We start from the raw sequence: 22793 nt of genomic DNA on the forward strand, positions 1-22793 counted from the left end.
CAGAGCCTTTCTTCACACTGCCTTATACCAGCCTAGTTAGATTTGGAGCTATAATGGCAGCAGAGCAAACCTTAACCCAAGATTCCCTTTTTAGTTGTCTTTTCAAAGATGAAGATGTAGTTCACAGAGCCTGTCACATGCCAGTTGCAATAACTGGCCACCAGAGAAGTATTCTTGGTACTTTTAACAGGTGCCCTTGCTAATAATTGCTTGTATTATTTTTCTTTATCTCACAAGTTTCTTCTAATTACATGTAGCTGGTGTTATCCATTATTGCTCACTCCATTAAATACTCCAAAAGAACTGTCTTGTAGGTCAGTAAGGAGATAGTGAAATAATTTCCTAGTTAGAAAACAATTACCATTGGGAAAGCTTTTATCTGTGTCCATATCATCTTATTTATGATGTTTTCAAACTAATTGTCTGGGAATCACCTAGAGAATTAAGACTTAAAAAAGGCTGGTAATAAGAAGTATGTTGCTAGATGTGTGTCATTCTTTCCCAGCCCTCTCCCTGCACCATCATTCCTCACTCAGCTTTATTATTGATTAATCATTCTACATATGGGCATCTAATATTTTATAAATGTAAGTGATCCACTTAATCTGGATCAAGCATCATCATAAGATAGAGGTGAGACAATAATGCTATTGTCACAGGATCCTTGGGGTGTCGCTTTGCCAGCTGGAAACCTCTGTGGCTGGTGGTGCCTTTGCCCAAGTTTTGCTTGGGCCTGCTGGGCTCATTCTGCCCACTTATCCTGGCAGGCTGTGCTCAGCTCGCACTACCAGCCTGGATCCCACACCTGCTAAAGGTGAGCCAGGTGCAGAGGGGAGGGGTGTGTGAGCAAGGGAGCATGGGGTCCAGCTGCTGTGCCTGGCTGTGGCTGGGTGGGGAGCTCCAGGTGCTGGCATGGGCACTGGCTCCTGTGAGGCTGTGGCTGGACCAGGACTACTGCAAGTGGCTTCTACTGCTGGCACTGGGGAACGTGGTAGTGCCTGGAAGCTTGGAGATGCCAGGAACTGCATAGCCCCAAAGAGGGTGTCACAGCCCTGGCTTGGGAGCACCTCAGTCTGGGCTCCCTGAAGGGCTGCAGCTCTTCTCTCTTTTCTTGTTGCCCACAACATGGTGAGTGAGGGACGTGTTTCAGCCGTTTGTGTTATAGCTGTTTCTATCCTGCCATTCGGCGGGTCCCAAGTTCTTGTCCTGTGTCCAGAAAGAAAGAGGTACGTGGACAACTGGAGGGTGAGTATGGCGAAGAGAAGCTTTATTGAGTGACAGTACAGCTCTCAAGAGACTGAAGTGGGTAGCTGCTTTCCACAGGCAGGTCGTCCGGACATCTACTCAGCTCTCAGCTGAGAGGAGATCCACAGTGGGTAGCTCCCCTACACAGGCAGGTCATCCCCATGTCTGCCGGAGTCTGGCTGAGTCCAGGGCTTTTATGGGCTTCAGAGGGGAGGAAGTGCATACTGATTGGTCCATGGGCAGGCCTGGAAAAAGCACTGTAAGTTCTCACTCCAGTCTGCAGAACTGGCAGCCCAGCCCCCAGCTTCAGGTTGTCCCCAGCTTGAAGGTGGATCTGCCCCTTTCTGCCCAGGAGCCTGTCTACTTCCTGCCACCATCAACCTGCCCTGTACAGTACCCACAGTGCCCAGGCTGTGCCACGGGGCACCTGCAGGCCTGTGCCAAGCTGCTCTCAGCACCCCCACAGCCATCCTCCTGTCCTCTGGGGTGCCCAAAGTCTGGAGGGGGCCGAGGTGGCAGGGCACTGGCATGTCAGCACCACCATGAGTCTGCTCTCACCCAGCTGGGTAGTGACAGTGCCTCCCTTGGTCACAACTTTCCTTTGAAATCGGCATGGGTGCTGGGAGTGGGAAGAGGCCAGGCAGTGGGAGCAGGCACTTCCGAGCCTGTGAGGGTGGGGGATGGAGGTGGGGGCGCATCCTGGGCCCCCAAGAGCACAGGGATGCCTGTAGCCATGGCTGGGTGGCTACAGCTACACCCAGCATGGGAGGGATCCCGCCTCTTCAACTTGTAAGGGGGCATGGCTCCTACCTGTTCCTGGCTCCAGCTGACACCTGCCGGCTCCGTGGAGCGTACAGCCCCAGCTGTGCCTTTCCCACTGCAGCTGGCATCTTCACAGTGCCCACTCCAGGCAGGCTGCTGCTGCCATCACTGTTGTGGTATATTTCACTGAATGAAAAATCAGTGTTTAACAAGGTTACATTAAAGAGAAAAGATCATAGGAAACTGTGGCTAGTTACTATATATTCTCTGATCTTTGCTTGTAAATGAGGGTGTCAGATGTTGACCTGGATCTTCGTGCTTCATTTATATTGGCATTGTGAGGTTTTTGTCTCTTTTAAAACTACTTACAAAGTTTTTTTTTTTCTGTTGAAAAAGAAATTATTTTCAGGGACCACATAAAAAGAACAGGTTCTTAAATAAAATTTCAGAATGTACACATACAATATTTACTTCTAATAGATCTTTTTAGACATTTTGAAAATGTGGAAATTTTGAAGCTATCAGCTGGAAGGTAATCTTAGAGAAAACAAGGAGTAGGAGGTAGAAAAAGGAGGTGAAGCAAAAGACATAGTAAGAGTAGGGTTTCTTTTTTTTTTGAAACGGAGTCTTGCTCTGTTGCCCAGGCTGGAGTGCAGCGGTGCAGTCTGGGCTCACCACAACCTCTGCCTCCTAGGTTCAAGTGATTCTCCTGCCTCAGCCTCCCAAGTAGCTGGGACTACAGGCGTGTGCCACCATGCCCAGCTAAATTTTGTATTTGTGAGTAGAGAGGGGGTTTCATTATGTTGGCCAGGCTGGTCTCGAACTCCTGACTTCGTGATTCACCTGCCTCTGCCTCCCAAAGTGCTGGGATTACAGGTGTGAGCCACCATGCCTGGCAAGAGTAGGGGTTTTTATAAACCTTGGGAGAGAGAAGGAAACCTTGAGGAACTGTCATTTGTGTTCCTGTTAGAGGAGAGGTATGGGACAGTGGTTTTAAAAGGGGCTGATGCCATAATGTTTTTGAGTGAAGCTAGGATAATCTCATTGTGTATAAACTGGATTGGATTTGAGAAACACTCATCTATATCATTTGGCTTAAATAAAAGTTAGCTACCGGTCCGTCTCACCCACCCCAAGTACCCAAGTTATCCTACATCCATTGTACAACCTGGAAAATGGAAGTCTAAGCCATAACATTAAAAGGCACTAGTATGGCATATCCATACAATGGCATACTATTCAGCAATAAAAAGGAGTGAACCACTGATACATGCTACCACATGGGTGAACCTCAAAAAGATGGTAAGTGAAAGAAGCCAGATCTAAGAGATTATATGTTGTGATTCCATTTATAGAAAATGGCCAGAATAGACAAATAGTAGTGACAGATAGTAGATTAGTGGTCGATTGGGATAGGGTATGGGAACAGGGATTAGCAGTAAATGGGAATGAAGGATTTTATTGAAGTGATATAGTGATTTCTAAAACAGATCTCAGTAGATCTTCAAAAGTTTCTACTGAGCAAAGGAAGATAAGTGGAAATTAATTCTACACAACTCATTATTACTAATTTGATGTGTGATATGCTACTAATATACTTTTCACTTAGTATACTCTATTACTTTAAGTGACAGTAAAAACCTGTATAAAGGCTGTAAAAAGTTAACAAGAATTTTTATTCCTCTAATTCTAGTTCTTTTAAAAGGTATTACTTTATTTAAAAATCCTAGATTCTATTACCTGTGGGAGATTTGGGAACACACCAGGCTGGGGTAAGGGACTACTGTAGAACAGTACTGAACCAAGATTGAGGGGCCTACTAAGGACAGGGAGCTGTGTTCTTAACATCCTTTCTAGTCAGAGGCTTTTGAGTTGGTATGCTTACTGAGGTCACTATGAGTTTCTAAATTTTATCATTCTGTGAATAAGCTTATATTTCTAAATATATTTAGATTTTTTCTTTCTGCATGTGTTGTAGTTAGTTGTCTTTTTTTAACATAAGAAAAATAACGCAAAAATTATTAGAGCAAAATATGAAAGTCCCTTTTTACCTTTCTTCCCACTGTCCTTCCCAGAAGTACCTAGAATCAATAGTTTAGTGTTTATCTTAGACCCCTTATACGCTTACCTATGCATGCAGACACATACATAAACACTTTAGTCTTCTGTATAAATGAGATCATGATATATATATTCATTGGTTAATGAAATATTTATTGTGCCCCTAGTATGTGCTAGGCACTGGGGATATCACAGACTCCTCTAGCTACTAAGGAGGCTGGAAAGCATAGTGTTTTAGCTAGGAACATTAACTTCCTAAGTAAAATCAGGGTTCTCTTAGTAAGGAAGGAGAAAATGGATATTGGATTGGCAACTAGCTGCCTCTGTCTCCTGGGACAACAATGGAAATAAGACTAGTTAGGACACTTTGAGAGTAAGCAATATGTTGGGTTTAATTGGGCTTGGGATTTTGTCAGAAGTGTGATGGAGAGATGCAGTAGATGCACTTGGAGGTGTATACAAGGAAGTTGTTACAGTTTTGGATGATGGATCTAGGTTAAGGGGAAAATTGAGGACATGAAGGATGTGATAGTGAAAGAGTTAGTTGTAGGGTCAATGGATCGGAAACTTTGATGGTGAAAATTGTAAAAGTAGGATTGCTAGCATATATAAATAAAGCTGGAAAGCTAGGAAGTGGTGGTCTCAATATAAAAGGCTTAAATGTGAGCCTTGGGAGATAGTTTAGTTATGGATATCACAAAGTTTAGGGTATGACCATGGATGGAGAGAAAGATGTATTTAAGGAGGAGGTGAAGGAACTGAGAGAGTATGCCAATATTGAGACCTTCAGGAATGATCACTGGAGTAGTTGGAGAGAAATTAAAATTTAAGTGCCAAGTTTTTCTGTGAATGAAGGAGAGTGACAGAGAGGGGTCATGAGTGTTATAGTCTAAGGCTAAATACTTCAGAGAAGCTAGGTTGGTTGTTTGAAGAGAGATATTCTCTCTCTCTTACCCAGCCTGGAGTGCAGTGTTGGAATCGTAGCTCATTGCACCTTGGATCCTGGGCTCTAAGTGATCCACTTGCCTCAGCTTCCTGAGTAGCTGAAAGTATAGGAGCACACCACCATGACTGGATACTTGAAAAGTTTTTATTTCTGTAGAGATGAGGGTCTTGCTGTGTTGTCCAGGCTGGTCTTGAACTGCTGGGCTCAAACAATCCTCCTGCCTCTTCCTCCCAAAGTGTAAGGATAACAGGTGTGAGCCACCACGCTTGGCCGGAAGGAAGGATTTTTGAGAAATAATACAATCTATTTGGTGACTTCCTTTTTCCACTGAACAGCATATTTTTTTGGGTGGGGGGGTGGTGTGTATGTTTTTAATGTAGACACTTTTTTTTTTTTTTTTTTTTTTGAGACAGGGTCTCACTCTATCACCCAGGCTGGAGTGTGATCTCAGCTCACTGCAGCCTTTGTCTCCTGGGCTCAAGTGATCCTCCCACCTTAGCCTCCCAAGTAGCTGAGATTACAGGCACATGCCACCATGCCCAGTGTGTTGCCCAGGCTGGACTTGAACTTCTGGGCTCAAGCAATCCTCACTCCTGGGCCTCCTAAAGTGTTGGGATTACAGGCCCAGCCCGTTTCCCCCAGTTTTAAAGGAATGCTGTGCTGAGCACCCACAAACATATGTGGGCAAATACAATCCCTTCAGTTAAATTCTTAGAAGTGAAAGTGGGAAATGGTAAGAGGCTGGGCACATTGGCTCATGGCCATAATCCCAACATTTGGGAGACTGAGGCAGGAGGATCTCTTGAGCCCAGGAGTTTGAGACCAGCCTGAGCAATATAGTGAGACCCTATCTCTACAAAAAATAAATTAGTTGGACATGGTGGCACATGCCTGTAGTCCTAGCTACTCGGGAGGCTGAGGCAGGAGGATTGCTTGAGCCCAGGAGGTCGAGACTGAAGTGAGCTGTGATTGCATCACTGCACTCCATCCTGGGTGACAGAGTAAGACTCTTGTCTCAAAAAAAATAAAAAGTAAAGCAGACATGGTTTTGTTGGATGTTAACAAATTGCCTTTTAAAAAGACTTTTTCAACTTACTCTCTCGACAACAGTATAGAGTCCATTTTCCTCAAATCCTTGCCAAACCTTTTTCATTGTTTTGATATTTTACTATCTGCTAGATTAAAATATGTCATTGTTTTAATTTACATTTCCTTGATTACTGCAGAGCAATAGCATTTATGTTAATCGACCATTTGTATGTTTTCCGTGATTTCTTGTTTATAAGACTTAAATCTGAAAACCAGTTCTATCTTTTGGGTATTTGTGATCTTGATTGCTAATGGCATGCTTTTTTGTTGTTGTTTTTCCATTCTATTATATATTTATTCTATTAAAAGTTTTCTGACATTTTATGGTGTTTTTAAATGGAAGGAGAGTATTAACACATGCTCAGTCCTTCATCTGGATATATATCTTAATGGAAAGGATTTTGTAGTATTGGTTCTTGTTATATAAGGATGTGCAGTTAATGCATGTTGAAATGAAAAAATTCTAGGAAGAAATTACTTCAGTATTGATATCTTTTATTGTTTTCAATTTACATAAGACTTAGCCATCTTTGTCTTTTGAAATAGATTTATCTCTAAAAAAATGTTATTTATTGGTTGAATTAAGCTTATTATTTACACCATTATTTATTCTGCTTTGCTTGTTAGATGCTTAACTTTGACTTCATGGTTCAATAATAGTTGCTTTGTTTTGATTTGGGAAACACATAATCCAGGATGGTCTTGTCTTCTTTGAATCATTGGACTCTGAAAGACTGAAGGTGGGGGAAAAGATTGAAGGTGGGGGAAAAGCAGCCTTGCTTCTAGACTATTCATTTTCCTGGTTTCTACATTGGGAAAGGTGAACTGCTTTCAGTTATTCTGTGGAGCATATGAGTGGCTTAGGCTTTCTTTGGATTGGTTTCTCGACCTATCCATTTTCTTTTTTTCTTCCTCCGTTCTGGTTCTCTTTTTAAAAAAGTAAATGAGGTCTTGCTATGTTGTCCAGGCTGGAATGCGTTGGCTATTCACAGGTGTACACTACAGACTCAAACTCTTGGCCTCAAGTAATCTTCCTGCCTCAGCTGGCTGAGTAGGTGGGGCTACAGGCACGTACCACCTTCCCTGGCCTTCTGGTTCATTTTCAAGGAGTATTTTCTCCCCATTGTGGGCTGAATTATTCAAGTAGTAAGCATGCAGTTTTTTAGTCCTTAGCCAGAGAACAGACTAGTCAGATATAGTCAATGGGTTACTGAAGTGATTAGTAGCTCTATAAGGCAGTCATTAACTTGTGAAGGGATATTTTAAAGGTAAGTAAACTTTTAGGACCTAATTATCTTCGAAATTACATTTTAAAGTTTCCTTTTATTAACTTACTGCCTTGAACTGTAAAATATTAATATAAAGTACTTTATTAAAACAAACATTGCACTTAAATCCATTTGGCTGTGTAGTGTATCGTGAACTGAATGTTGAGCTGGCCTTTTTCTTATTTTTATTTATTTATTTAAAAAGTAGCTTTATTTATCTAGAAAGTTTAAAATATGTTGTTATACCACAGAACAAGCAGATTATTTTTAAAAGCTTTTTCTTATTCGATTATAAATCTTTCAAGATAGATCTGTTTGTTTTCATCTCTTTAACTCCACTGTATCTAATATAATATCTTGCACATAGCTCTTCACCAAGTACTTATCTAATTGAATTTCTAATCATCTAGTTTCACAGCCCCTTCTCTTATTAGAAATGACTTGTGAAGGATGTATATATGGCTGGTTCATGATACAGCTAGATATATTTTATGATTTCTGGGGATTTGGCTGGGCACAGTGGCTCACATCCCAGCACTTTCGGAGGCTGAGGTAGAAGGATCATTTGAACCCAGGAGTTCGAGACCAGCGTGGGCAATATAGTGTGTTGTGGGAAGTCAGGGACCCCAAACGGAGGGACCGGCTGAAGCCATGGCAGAAGAACATGGATTGTGAAGATTTTACAGACATTTATTAGTTCCCCAAATTAATACTTTTGTAATTTCTTATGCCTGTCTTTACTGCAATCTCTAAACATAAGTTTCAAAGATTTCGTGGATACTTATCACTTCCCCAGTCAATACCCTTGTGATTTCCCATGCCTGTCTTTACTTTAATCTCTTAATCCTGTCAGCCGAGGAGGATGTATGTCGCCTCAGGACCATGTAATGATTGCATTAACTGCACAAGTTGTAGAGCATGTGTGTTTAAACAATATGAAATCTGGGCACCCTAAAAAAAGAACAAGATAACAGCAATGTTTAGGAAACGAGAGATAACCTTAAACTCTGACCACCGGTGAGCCGGGTGGAACAGAGTCATATTGCTCTTCTTTCAAAAGCAAATGGGAAAAATATCACTGAATTCTTTTTCTCAGCATGGAACATCCCTGAGAAAGAGAATACCCACCTGGGAGTGGGTCTCTGAACTGGCCCCCCTGGGCGTGGTCATCTCTTATGGTCGAGACTGCAGAGATGCAATAGACTTCAGTCTCCCATAGTGCTCCCAGGCTTATTAGGAAGAGGAAATTCCCACCTAATAAATTTTGGTCAGACCGGTTGATCTCAAAACCCTGTCTCCTGATAAGATGTTATCAATGACAATGGTGCCCGAAACTTCATTAGCAATTTTAATTTCACCTCGGTCCTGTGGTCCTATAATCTCACGCTGCCTCCACTTGCCTTGTGATATTCTATTACCCTGTTAAGTACTTGATGTCTGTCACCCACACCTATTCACACACTCCGTCCCCTTTTGAAAATCTCTAATAAAAACTTGCTGGTTTTTGCGGCTTGGGCATCACGGAACCTACTGACATGTGATGTTTCCCCTGGATGCCCATCTTTAAAATTTCTCTCTTTTGTACTCTGTCCCTTTATTTCTCAAGCTGGCCGATGCTTAAGGAAAATGGAAAAGAACCTACATGAATATCGGGACAGATTCCCTGATAGTAGTGAGACCTCGTCACTACAAAAAATTTTTTAAAAAATTAGCCGGGCATGGTCGTGCATGCTTGTGGTTTCAGCTACTCAGGAGGCTGAGCTGGGGAGATTGCTTGAGCCTGGAAGGTTGAGGCTGCAGTGAGTCGTGATTGCATCCCTGCCCTCCCACCTTAGCAACAGAGCAAGACCCCGTCTCAAAAAAAGAAAAAAAAAAAGATTTCCAGTGGTTTTTTTTTTTTTTGCTACACTATTGCTATTTTTTCTTCTTTCTTTTGAAATGTTATATAATGTTTGAAGAAATGCCCACTTTTAGCATGTGCTAGCATATCTCTTTCTAGAACCAGAAAATAAGTACAGAATCTCATAGTATATCTTTAAGATATACAGGTAACAGGTGTGGTATTAAGGAGAAGGAAAAATTCTCAATAGAATGTTTAAATTTTAACTACATGAGGGAAGAACAGTTAATTTATAGGATGTTCAGAATCCAAGAACATTAGATATGGTTGTTGTCTCCTTTTGCTATTTATAACTACCCAGATGTGGAGAAACAGTTTTATCAAATAATGTGCTTTTCAAAGAAAAGAACACACTTGGAGCATTCAAAACACGATCAAATTCAATTAGAATAGCAGGTTACTCAGGTTATTTCTGCAGTGTGCTGTTTTTCCTCGTCTTATTGTTTAGGGTCAGGATCAGTAGTTATAAGGTTACTATATTAGTATAATTATTTTTATGGTTTAAGTATTAATAAAATCACTTAACTACTACTTGGAAGCCAAATTAAGGAATTTTCCAGAAGCTGTTACAACTGTTGTCTCTAGTATAAAATAAAATATTTTGTTAAAATATGTAATGAGTGAAGCTTTTAATAAATTAGCATAGCTTTATTTTTTTCTGCTTATGAACATAAGCAGAATTGTGCATTTCTGTTAATTGGGAAAAAACCTTCAGGTTATCAAAAAGTTTTAAAGCAGAAAGGGAAAATCGCCAGTAATCCTGCCACTTAATAAACATGTTTAAATGTTTATCAAAAATTTAAGCTTAAGACTTTTTAAAAAATAGATTTTAGATCACATTATGCATGCCACTTTTACTGCCCTTTTAAAATTTAGCATCTCATATGAAGTTTTCCGTATTAATATAGATCTATGTCAACATTTTTAATGGCTATATAGAATTATAGAAAATATTGTAATATATCACATATATGCCAATATTTTCCCTAAATCCAAAACCATTCAAGAGTCAGAAATAACTCTTAAAAATATAATATGTAAAAAAGATTCCATAAGATAAACTGATTTTTAAAATACCCATCTCTAGCCAAATTTGTTTAAAAACTCACAAGTAATCTGCTTTCAGTGATGATTGTTCCTCTAAAATTGCAAACTTGGTTATATTTTTCCAGATTCAAATCAGGGTTTAAGGTCTTATTTGCTGTTTACATTTGAGAGTAAACTTTTTTGTTTATTGCAAACTTTTAAAAAAATGCAGGTGTTCAACAAATCATAATACAGATGATGTAGATATTTTACCCTAAGCTGAGAAACAGTAGTGTGATTAAGAGCTGACTACTTGAGTTCAAATCCTGGCTCTGCCACTTAATAGTGTGTGAATTTGGGCGAGCTATTTGAGTTCTCCATGTCTTAGTTTTCTGGTCTGTAAAAATAGACATCATAGTACCAAGCTTATAGGGTTATTGTAAAATAGTGCCTGGTCCATAGTAAACTGTATATAAGTATTATTAATATTTAGTATTTGGAATTCTAAAAAATCTAGCACAAAGTAATTCCTTCTGTTGCTGCCATTTATTTGCTGCCTTTGGGTAAGAAATGGAAAACTCAAAAAGTCATAGTTGGAGGCTGGCAAGTTACTGATATGAAACACAAATTAATTCTCAATTTTCTTGAATTTGGACAGTGAAGGTGTGTCTTTGTCTTTTTACAATGGATTACTTAGAGCTCTTTCTGCTTCCCATAAGCAAGTGTCCCCCTCTTCATTCAGCCTTTCAGCTTGGCAGCTAAACATGTGACTGATAATATATCTGCCGGTTCAATTTATATGTAAACTTGGATGCCTGCAATTCATTTTATATGCCTATCTACAAAATGCATGTAATAATTTAAAACCTGTATTGAAGTAATTTTAAATATCTTATTACATAAGAAGAAAATTGGTAAAATATTATTTTCGCATAAATATTTAGATACGCTTAATTCTAAATCTAACATTTAATTTGAAAGTGGTCTAGAATTTAAAGTGAAGAGAACATAGTATCATAAATGTGATTTCTTTAAAATTAGGTAAGAATCATAAGAGCAAGTCAGATGCTTTGGTGCTATTTATGTGGTTTATCAAGTAAAACTTATGGCTTTTATGCACGTTAGCCTTGTATGCAAGAGATTGTTTGCTGTGAGTTCAGGATGCTGTAAACAGGAGCTAAGAGTAGTCCTTTCACCCCAAATACATTGTTTTTGTGGACAGCATCAGCAATTGTCACCAGTCAGACCCTATAGAAGCCGTAGCTGTTAGTGCCAAGTGAGAGTCCAGGAAACAGAGGATATAAAGCATCAATTGCTCTAGATACCAAAGTAAACTGAAATGTTCTGACACCAGTTTGATTAACTAGTTTATGTTCTGAATCAGTGATTCTGAAGCACTGGTCTCCAACTTTTTTTACCAGCTTGTATTATATTCCTTTCATGACCCCCATATGAATTTAAAGTATTTTAATAGCTCTATTAAAGAAAAAGCTCTAGATATCAACAAAAAATGTATTCAGCCTACTTATTAATATGGTGATACTTAAGCTAGGCACAGTGGTGCACACCTATAATCCCGGCTACTCGGGAGGCTGATGTGGGAGAATCACTGGAGCCTTGGCAACATAGTGAGACTCTGTCTCTAGAAAGCAAAGAGGATGATATTTAATAGAGACAACCTTATGGACTATAAGTGTCTGATTTGTTAGATTTTTAAAAATATGTTAAAAATTAACTTAAAGATTCCCATTATTAGCTTGTGAAATCCCCCTTAGAATGTAGGGTCCCAGTTTGAGAACCATTGGCCCAGAGATAACCAGAACATGAGTAAAATGTTCATAACTCATAATTTACTGTTTCAGGTGCATCATTTTATTTTATAAGGAAAAACCTGTTACCTCTTGTCAGGAGAAAGATTAATTAAACACCGTGAGACTGTATGGTTCTACAGTGCTCCCAAATTATTTCTTTAGTATACTATTATTGGATGGTGGTCCATTTAACCAGTTGAGATAAGAAAATCAGAAAATTATGGATATATAAGCTCTAGTCTTTAAAGTACCATTGAGCAGCACTGCCCCCTATAAGCCCTATACCCATGGCACTGTCTGGTTGGTTACCTTTTATAGTGGAATTGAGAGTACAGTAGTTCATCACAAAGCATGGAACAGTCACCACAATAGGTATGGTTTGTGTCAAAAAATATCTTTGTTGGAAGGACCTTTTATAAAAATCAGTTAGTCCAGGCTGGGCGTGGTGTCTCACGCTTGTAATTCCAGCACTTTGGGAGGCCAAGGCAAGCGGATCACCTGAGGTCAGGAGTTTGAGACCAGACTGGCCAACATGGCAAAACCTCGTCTTTAAAAATACAAAAATTAGCCAGGCACGATGGTGCACAGCTGTAATCCCAGCTACCTGGGAGGCTGAGGCACAAGACTGGCTTGAACCCGAGAGGTGGAGGTTGCAGTGAGCCAAGATTGTGCCATTGTGCTCCAGCCTGGGCAACAGAGTGAGATTCTGTCTCAGAAGAATATCAGTCCAATCTTACTTCAACAGCATTCTGCTTGTGAGCAACTTTGTCATTTTTGGTCAAGACTATAGTCTCAGCACTAAAAAATTGCCTAACACATAGAATCTGATGCACTGTAAATATTTGCGGAACTGAGCTTATTGAACACAGACCCTGTATCTGGAACTCAAGTAGGGGAGTGGAAATCAAGGATGCATAGGTTGCTGATTAAAAAAAGCTCACAGTATCTGGGGGAAAAGGGGTTTGAAAACAAGTAATTGAACACAAGTAATTTTTTTGGGGGGGTGGTGGGGACGGAGTCTTGCTCTGTCGCCCAGGCTGGAGTGCATTGGGGCAATCTCGGCTCACTGCAAGCTCTGCCTCCCAGGTTCACACCATTCTCCTGCCTCAGCCTCCTGAGTAGCTGGGACTACAGGCGCCCACCACCATGCCAGGCTATTTTTTTTTTTTTTTTTTTTGAGATAGAGTCTTGCTTTGTCACCCAGGCTGGAGTGCAATGGTGCAATCTGCTCACTGCAAGCTCCGCCTCCCGGGTTCACGCTATTCTCCTGCCTCAGCCTCCCTAGTAGCTGGGACTATAGGCGCCCACCACCACGCCTGGCTAATTTTTTATATTTTTAGTAGAGACGGGGTTTCACCGTGTTAGCCAGGATGATCTCGATCTCCTGACCTAGTGATCTGCCTGCCTCGGCCTCCCAAAGTGTTGGGATACAGGTGTGAGCCACTGTGCCCAACCAAACACAAGTAATTTATATTAGAAGTCTGTGATAGAGATATGAGATATGTTCTGGGTGTTATGAAATATATTTTTAAATGCCTTATTTGAAATAGTGTGGCATGTATATATGTTTTAGTCTACATTCCAAGGATGGCTAGTTAACATCTTAAGTACTAACAGGGAATATACACTCTGGAGTAGTTACTTAGTATTTAAAAGATTATAATCAGAATTTTCACTTCATAGGCTCCTATAAGCCCATCAATTATTTTAATCATCACCCAGCACCTGAGGTTTGTTAACAAACATAACAGATGTTATAAATGATCTCAGAATTTTTGATTTTTATAATATTCAACAGAGATAAAACTGGGAAGAATAATAAAAATGAACCTCCATGTATCCATCACCTAGATTCAGTAATTATGTTGATAAACAATTATGAAGATAAATATTAATAATTTTTCATGAGGAAATGAGCATTATTCAAGGTATGTGGATTGGCAGTAAATATTGTACAGGCATTTCTGCCCTTGCATGAAGAGAATTTAAGAATACAGTGAGAGAATGAAATTGGACCCATATCATATGCTATATACAGCAGGTCATTGTTCAACAGTGATGTTATTTTGTTCAACATCATTTCATTATGACATTGATGAGAGAAAAAAAATCACTTCTCAGCCAGGGCCACTGTCTGCATGGAGTTTGCACGTTCTCCCCATATCTGTGTGGGTTTTTTCTGGATACTCTGGTTTCCTCCCGCATCTCAAAGATGTGCATGATAGGTGAATTGGCATGTCTACATTGTCCTAGTCTGAGTGAGTGGGTATGTGTGTGAGTGTGCCCTGTGATGGAATGGTGTCCAGTCAAGGGTTGGTTCCCATCTTATGCCCGGAGCTGCTAGGATAGGCTCTGGTCACCTGTAACCCTGAACTGGAATAAATAGATTAGGAAACGAGTGAATAAATGAGTACAAATTTTTGTAAAATAACAATTTGTGAAGTGTATGATACTCATACAAATGGAGAACGACAAACTATGCAGTACGAAAGTGCTCAGTGAGCCTGTCATATCTGTCATGTTTTTGCACTGCATGGTGGTAGGAGGTGCTCTTTAGAGTTTTTCTTTGCAAACATGTATTCTTTGATTTAACCCACCGCCACTGCAACCACTATCACTCACTGATTCACCAAAAATTGGGTAATTACCTTGCTTGTTTTTATCTTTCTTAAATGTATGTGTAGCTCTCATTTATCTCAGTGTTTAATATTAGAAGTAGTTGGGTCTTTATTTAGAAGTTTGGTGTTTTTTTGTGAATAGAAATATGCTGTAGGAACTTAACTCTTTTATACCAGTTAGCCTGTGGTAAAACTGTTTTATTATACGTTGTTTGCTTGAAGTTTCAGTTTCTGAGAACCTATGGACGACGTTAAGAAATGTGTATCTAACAATGGACTTATATCCAGAATATATAAAGAACTCTTGCTAATCTAACTAGTAAGGTTTAAAAAAAAGGACAAAAGGTTTGAACAAATTCCACAAAATAAGATACACTTTCATGCAGTAGTAGTAGGAGTATAAAATATAACCACCATTGGAAACCTTTTGGCTGTTGTTCTATAAATTTAAACATACACTTAACTATGTGATGCAGCAATTCCACTTATAGCTATTTAGCCAACCAAAACAAAAACACCTGTCCACAAAATGACATGAATGTCCATAGTAGATTTATTCATAATAGCCCAGAACTAAATAACAACCCAAATGTCCAACACTTGTGGATAAGCAAATTGTGGTTTATTCATAGAATGGGTTATATCTTATCCGTATAAAGGAGTGTCTTATTAGTAAACTCAGTAGCATGGATGAATTAGTCTCAAAAGTATCATGCAGAGTGAATGAAACTTGACACAAAGAAATACATCCTGTATATTTTTATAATAGGCAAAACTAATATAGTAATCAGATTAGTGGTAGCCTGGGGCTAAGTGGTTTGAGAGATTGATTGCTAATAGGTTCAAAAGGACTTTCTGGGGATGGTAGAAATGTTCTGTATCTTGATTAGGGAAATGATTACATGGATATATACATTTGACAAAACTCATTGAACTATACATTCCATATGTGTCATGTTATATGTAGGTTATGTCTTAATATAAAAAATGAATTCTAAGTAGACTGAAAGGTCAAATAATAAGCTCGTTAAAGATAACATGGGAGAATATTCTCATGACCATGGGGTAAGCAACATTTATAAATGGGATAGAAAAGGCACTAACCGTAAGGTAAAAGACTGATAAATTGAACTGCATCAGAACCTGATACTTCTTGTTTTCAGAAGAGTACAGTTGACCATTGAATAACAGAGATTTGAACTACGTGAGTTTATCTATATGCACATTTTTTTTTTCAACCCTACGGATTGAAAATCAGAATTCATGGATGCAAAATCTGCAGATACAGAGGGCTGACTTTTTATTTAGGCAGGTTTTGCAGGGCCTACTCTGAGACTTAAGTATGCATGGATTTTGGTATATGCGGGGTCCTGGAACCAATCCCCTACATATACCGAGCGACAGCTGTACTAAGATACTGAGAAAGTCAAGCTTCTGTGTGAGAGGGAAAAGAAGTATACATGTATATATACACAAACACACACACACAAGATATATGTACCTATGTATTCATATATTTTTCCTGACAATTGCTTCATATCCAAAAAATATAAAGAACTCTTACAAATTACTAGAGGAAAAAAACAAACATCTAAAAGAAAAAAGGGTAAAGATATCAATAGACACTTCATAAAAGAGGATTTCCACATAATAAACATGTGAAGCTGTTGTAGCTGTTGTACATCTTTAGTCATTAGAGAAATACAAATTAAAATAATGCAGTGCCAATATATACACATCAAAATGGCTAAAATTGACAAATAGTACTGAGTGTCAGCAAGGCTGGGAGCAACTGTCATTCTACACTGGGGAGGCAGGCGTGTAATCTGTACAACCAGTTTGGAAAACTGTGGCTGCATACCTTATGACTCAGCAGTTTCTGTCCTAAGATACACTCCAGAGAACAGTGTGTATACCTGCATACATATTCCGTAATATTTTTGGCACTCAATTTATAAATAGCCAAAAGTAGAAACTACTTAAATATCCATCAACAATAGGATGGTTAAATTGTTTTATTGTCAAACAACAGAATACTATAAAACAAAACAAGAAATAATAAACTATTTGTACCTGCATGGATGAATATCACAAATAGAATGTTGAGTGAAGGCAGAAAGATTCGGTAAACATGTAAGACTTCACTTATATACAATTCAGAAATAGGTAAAATGATTTTTTTTTGGTGTTAGAAGCCAGGATCATGGTTTCTACCATAGTTCACTCACTTTTGGGTGAGGGGTGAGCATAAGGGCTGTATTGGTAATAAACTGTTTCTTGATCTTGGTGGTGGTGAATGGATAATTTATCATGTCTTACACTAATTATTTGTATACTTTTCTGTGTGTATATTATGCTTTGATTTTAAAAATTTTAGTTTTAGAAATTAATAAGAGAAAAGTAAAGATTCTTTTCAGGAAATAAATTGTTTAGTATTCCTGGTAGTGTGGCTGAGTATGAGATTAATGTGCAGATGTCAATAACTTTAGTAATTAGCATCTGAAAATGGAAGCAGGAAAAATGACCTCATTTACAGTAGTGGATGGCTTCATTCTATCTCCTTGTTTAGGGTCCTGCTGCTTTTTAGCTCTATGGCTTTTCTGTTGTCTCTGCCGCAGTACCTGCCATGGGGACTTACTCAGGTTGTACAAGCCAATCAATGTGGAGTATTTAACACTCCATGGGGCACACTTTGGTCAATGGGATGTGGGAGCCAATAGATACATGCTTCCTTTTTTTTTCACCTCAGACTGTCAGTCTTGAGATACATTTCATATACCTGTAGCCAACTAATGGGCCAGCTATTGCAGCACTTTATATTGGCTCTCTGTCTTTTTTGGTTATGCTGCTCTGTCCTTAACTTCTACACCTTGCAGAAGTATTCATGCATAAACCTTCTCAGACTGCCCTGGTCCTCACAACAAAGAATTATAGAGCTTGGCATGTCAGTTGTGCTGAGGTTGAGAAACTGGTATCTGAAGTCAATGATTTGCTTTAAAATCCAGGCTCTTCAGTATTTAATGTCTATGATTTGAGAAATAACCATTGAGTCTTAATTTTTGTCTCTATAAAATAGTCATGATAAATAAATACAAACAGAGTCCTTAAGGATTAAATGAGGTAAGTTTGATAAACTTAATGCCTAGAACATAGAAGAGTTCAACAAACAACAGCAATTGATATTTTTTATTCACATTTAAAATGCTACTTTCTCACCCTCCCTTAGTCTTTTTCAGTATAAAAACTCTCCTCTAGAGACCAAGTTCTCAAATCCTTATAAATAACAACCAAAAGCAATGAAAACAAAGAAACAAAAACTTGTACAGAACTCCATATTGAGAAAACACCAACATGATTCATTTGAATATTTAAATGGATACATGATTTTTTTCACTTTTGTAAATTTTTAGCTAATGGTCTGTTAGCAGTGGCTCAGCATTGCGGTGAAAATGTTGTTTGCCAGCAACACAAGTGCATTGTCAAAAACTTTGAGAGCAGCAGTAAAAATTATTAGGAAGCCGGGGATAGTGGTTGACTCCTGTAATAACAGTACTTTGGGAGGCAGGAGGATCATTTGAGCTCAGGAGTTTGAGACCAGCCTGGGCAACATATTGAGACTCTATTAAAAAATAAAATTAAGAAAAAAATAAACTATTTGGAGGCAGAAGGATACATTCTAAAACACTAGAAAAGCCAGAGAACATAGTATGTTAACACCATTAAGCACCAAACAAAATAACACTAAGATATATAAAACAGGAAATGTAATATTTAGTTTTCTTAAAAATAGCAATATTTATGTATATATTGGAGGGGGCTATCCTGTGCATTTAGGATGTTTAGTAGCACACAGACTCCACTTCCCCAGTTGTGACAATCAAAATTGTCTCCAGACTTGCCGAATGTTCTGGCAAGTTGGGGAGGGAGGCAGAATAATTCTTGGTTGAGAACTGCTGAGATAGACCTTGATTTGCATTCCATCCCCATGCCTATGGCAGTGTGAATTTAAACACGTTACCTAACACTTAAACCTTAGTTTTCTTAAGTGAGATAATATAGACATAGTGCTTGGCTAAGCACCTGACACGTAGAGTTCAGTAAATGATAATTCCAATGATGCTAAAACCTGTTCTCTTTTGAACCATTATGCTCCTCTGTCCTCTAAAAGTAAACCACCCCTTTGTATAGCCTGTAGTCAAGTTGTTGAATAAGGTCTTCTCATCTAAAATCTTCAGAAGACCTTAAATCTTTTATGTGGGCAGTTAGTGTAGACTATAGTTTTGTTTTCTCCCCAGCTATGGATTTGCTTTCCTTTCCTCCGTGTTCCTGTTTGGATTGGGCAGAGTTGCCGGTACTTTTTTTTATTTTAATCTCCTCCTGGCATAGCATTGTGTTTGGTGTTCTTTGCATATTCATAACCTCATGAATTAGACTAATATTTTAAAGATTAGTTCAGGCTTACAAAAATCAGACCTATAGAAATCAGAAACATAAGGCTAAGGCTTCGTTGTTGTTTATTGTTGTGGGGTTTTTTTCCCTGTTTTTGTGTGTTTGTTTTGTTTTGTTTTAAACCTGAGGCAGCAGCCTATCAAAAATATTCATTTGTTCTTTAGCTTAATTTTTTTCTTAAGAATAATTAAAAATATTAGTAGCCTATAATTGCTTTGATATACATCATCTTATTTAAATGTTATTAAAACTCTAGACAGTGAAAAAGAAAAAAAGTAGAAATGGAATCTTGATGTACTATAGGTACACAGCAAGACTCTGTTAATAAATACTATTATATTGTTATCTCATTTACTCCTGCAGGTTAAGTTGCACTATCCCTCTTTTGAAGACAAGCAAATGATGCTTCCTTTGCTCACGGTCACCAAGGTTTTCATTCCAAAGCCCATGCTATTTTGATAATGCCATGCCATCTCCCCAAAATAAAGAGCATATCTCTCTGCCATAAATTTCTTTGTACAGCCAGGTTCAGTGGCTCATGCCTGTAATCCAGCACTTAGGGAGGCCTAGGCAGGCGGATTGCTTGAGCCCTGGAGTTCCAAGACCAGCCTGGGCAACATAGTGAGACCCCATCTCTACTATTATAAAATTAGAACAAAATTTCTTTGTAGACCGTGTATCTTGACTTATCTTGTAACTGCAGGATAAGAGCATAAAAATGTAGGACATTAGAACTGCCTTAAGTCATTCTTTTGTTGCCAAGGAGGCCTCGTCCAGCTTCTCTGGCTTTCTGTGGCCATCTCTGCTCTTCTTCTAGTCCAATGCAGTTACATCTGGCTTATGGGAATAAGGAAGATTTTCAGGCTTAGCCCTTTTTGGCTATGTGACTATACTTTATTTTTTGATAATGTGTATTATCTTAGCTTTTATGATTTCATATTGCTTAAGAATGCAGAGCAGTTAAATCTTTAGCCCTGAAGAGTATGTTTGGCAAGAGCCAAGTAAAAGTAGATTTACTTAGAAATCAAGAGGGCTCTATAGCTGATAAGAAAAACAGTCTCAAAACTGCCATGTGATCTGTTTGTTCTAATAAACTACAGAGTAAAATATGTTTTTAAGTTTAGAGTTGCCTAAAACTACCGTGTTTGCATAATTTATATTTTTAGCTGAGAGAAGAAAAGTTACAAGAGGAAAAACCCTCTGAAGATCAAATCCACAAGCTGTTACCAGAGGATACAGAAACAGGGAAAAGGAAAATGGATGAACAGAAAAAAAGAGATGAACCATTAGTACTGAAAACAAATCTGGAACGTGTAAGTAAATCACCTTTTTAATGGATACCTGCCTCAAAAATCAGTGGTTAGCCCAGGTGACCTGGACCTGAAAGACCTATGTTGGTAAACTGTGAGACCAGTAACAGTCAGTGACTGTGCAGCTTAAGAGTAGTGAAGAACTTACGTCCAGGCCACAGCTTGAGAAAATAATTTTTGAATGGGATATTAAGACTTGTGGGAAGATTAAGGAACAGTGGGAAAAGCAGGTGAGTGAGAGGAAAAACCTAGTATAGTTTACTACTTGTGATTAGATTTATATGTATGTTGTTATTTGGACTTATGCGTTATTTGACATTTAAGATTTGTACATTGTCTTCTGTCCTCAACTAGATTTTCTTAAAGCATGTATTTTACTTTCCTTTATTTGTTGTAATACCCTAAGCAGCACAGTGTAGATATAAGGTAGGTTTAGATACTTAGTCTATATTTAATTAGACTTCTAATTGGGCCAAATCCTGCCTGAGTTTGTTTCATTACTTATTTACCAAGTAAATTACTAGAAAAGGTTGCAAGTTGTGTATTTAACTTACATAAGGAAGCACTTTTGGAGGATCCACTAATTATACCCAAATGGATAATCACAATTGAGTTTTATTTCTTTAGTAAGTCATACTGGATTGGACATATATTGCTTGTGTATGTACTTAGCACATCTTTAGACTCCTATCTTTTAAAATATTTTGTGATTCAGGCTTGTTAATATTTCAGGTTGTTTGTCTGGTTAGCTGGAATCGATAAAGCTTTACCATCTATAATGACAGGCAAGATAGCAGAGTGGAGGCAAAAAAAAAATCTCTGGATCAGCAGCCTACCTCTTATACAGGTCCCAGCATTGTAACTGTTTGTACACTTTGGCCAAGTTACTTAATTTCTTTGTGCTTCTGGGTTTATTTATTTTTATTTTTCTGGAGCAGGGTCTTGCTTTGTTGCCCAGGCTGGAGTGCAGGGGTGTGATCATGGTTCACTGCAGCCTCAACTTCCCAGGCTCAAGCAATCCTCCTACCTCAGCCTCCCAAGTATCTGGGACTACAGGCTTGTGCCACTATACCCAGTTGTATTTTTTGTAGAGATAGGGTTTTACCATTTTGCCCACACTGGTCTTGAACTCCTGGGTTCAAGTGATCTGTCCACCTCGGCCTCCCAAAGTGCTGGGATTACAGGCGTGAGCCACTGCCCGGCCTTGGTTTTATTTTTGCAAAGGTGTTTTTCCTGAACTTAAAAAGGAAATTCTTTAAGCTTTCTTGGGACAGTAGTGTTTGCTGAGTGCCACATACATGTGCAGCTTCTGATTCTAGTTATAATAATAATTATTATTTAATTATTAAAAACAACCACTTAGATTTTACAGGGTTTCAACCTTCCAAAAGATTCAGTTTACAGGCATGAAGTGTGTGTGTACTCTTAATGCTCTGAACATTAGAAACCACAGAGGGCAAAAAAGACTGCTACTAGAGAGGCTACAGTTTAGCTAGACAAGAATAAGCTCTATGATGGTCTCGTGTATGTAGTATGTTGTATGACTAGTAGCTCCAGCTGTGGTCTGTAGTCTCTGAAGACCGTGGCTCTCCCTCTTCACCCTGACAGTTCTACCCTATTAGGGTCCTCAGGCAGAACAACCCAGAAGGATAAACTAGCCTTGATAGAGACAGCTGACCCTTAACTATGGTCCTTTGATAGAAATAACCTGTTGTTCCTAGGTCATACCAAGACTAGGAAATTGCTCTAATTATTTTTGCATTTGCCACTACCATTTTTGAAATAGAAATCAAGTGCATCCACCTAATTTTAATCTTAAAAGGAATCAGAAAGTACAAATTCTGATTTGTTCTTGATAACAGCCAGTTTTACAAATGCATTGAATAAAATCTGACCTACGAATGTGTCAAGTTTTAGATTTTTGTGATTTTTGCCTTTTTTTCTGTTTTCTTATATAGTTTTTTTTTGTTTGTTTATTTATTTAGAGACAGGGACTTGCTCTGTTGCCAAAGCTGGAGTGCAGTTGCACAGTCATGGTTCACTACAGTTTCGACAACCCAGGCTAGGGTCAAGCAATTCTCTCTCCTCAGCCTCCCAAGTAGGTGGGACCACAGCTGTGTACCACCATGGCCGGTCAATTTTTATTTTACTTTTTTTATTTTGTAGAGATGAGGGTGTCCCTATGTTGCCCAGGCTGGTCTCAAACTCCTGGGCTCAAGGGATCCTCCCACCTTAGCTTTCCAAAGTGTGGGATTACAGGCATGATCATGCCAGTGTGCCTGGGCTGCTTTTATATTTTGGAGGACTT

At 38.7% G+C, this 22793-nt stretch overlaps 1 protein-coding gene and 1 long non-coding RNA gene across 3 annotated transcripts in view; one reads left to right on the top strand and one right to left on the bottom strand.

Annotated features, from left to right (window-relative positions):
• Positions 1-22793, top strand: part of RNF169 (ring finger protein 169) — an 88968-nt gene that overhangs the window by 36710 nt on the left and 29465 nt on the right. For both annotated transcript variants that reach the window (XM_063783250.1, XM_522106.8), the window contains exon 3: positions 20342-20488. In XM_063783250.1, the coding sequence (XP_063639320.1) occupies positions 20342-20488 (147 nt within the window). The remainder of the gene's footprint in view (positions 1-20341; positions 20489-22793) is intronic.
• On the bottom strand, positions 1244-5111 carry LOC134807264 (uncharacterized). The gene is made up of 3 exons (XR_010147286.1): positions 5023-5111; positions 2056-2193; positions 1244-1490 (listed from the first exon to the last, which is right to left on the bottom strand). It is a non-coding gene; the product is annotated as an uncharacterized LOC134807264 (long non-coding RNA).

The sequence above is a fragment of the Pan troglodytes genome, chromosome 9 (genome assembly GCF_028858775.2).
Source record: "Pan troglodytes isolate AG18354 chromosome 9, NHGRI_mPanTro3-v2.0_pri, whole genome shotgun sequence".
Classification (NCBI taxonomy): Eukaryota; Metazoa; Chordata; class Mammalia; order Primates; family Hominidae; genus Pan; species Pan troglodytes.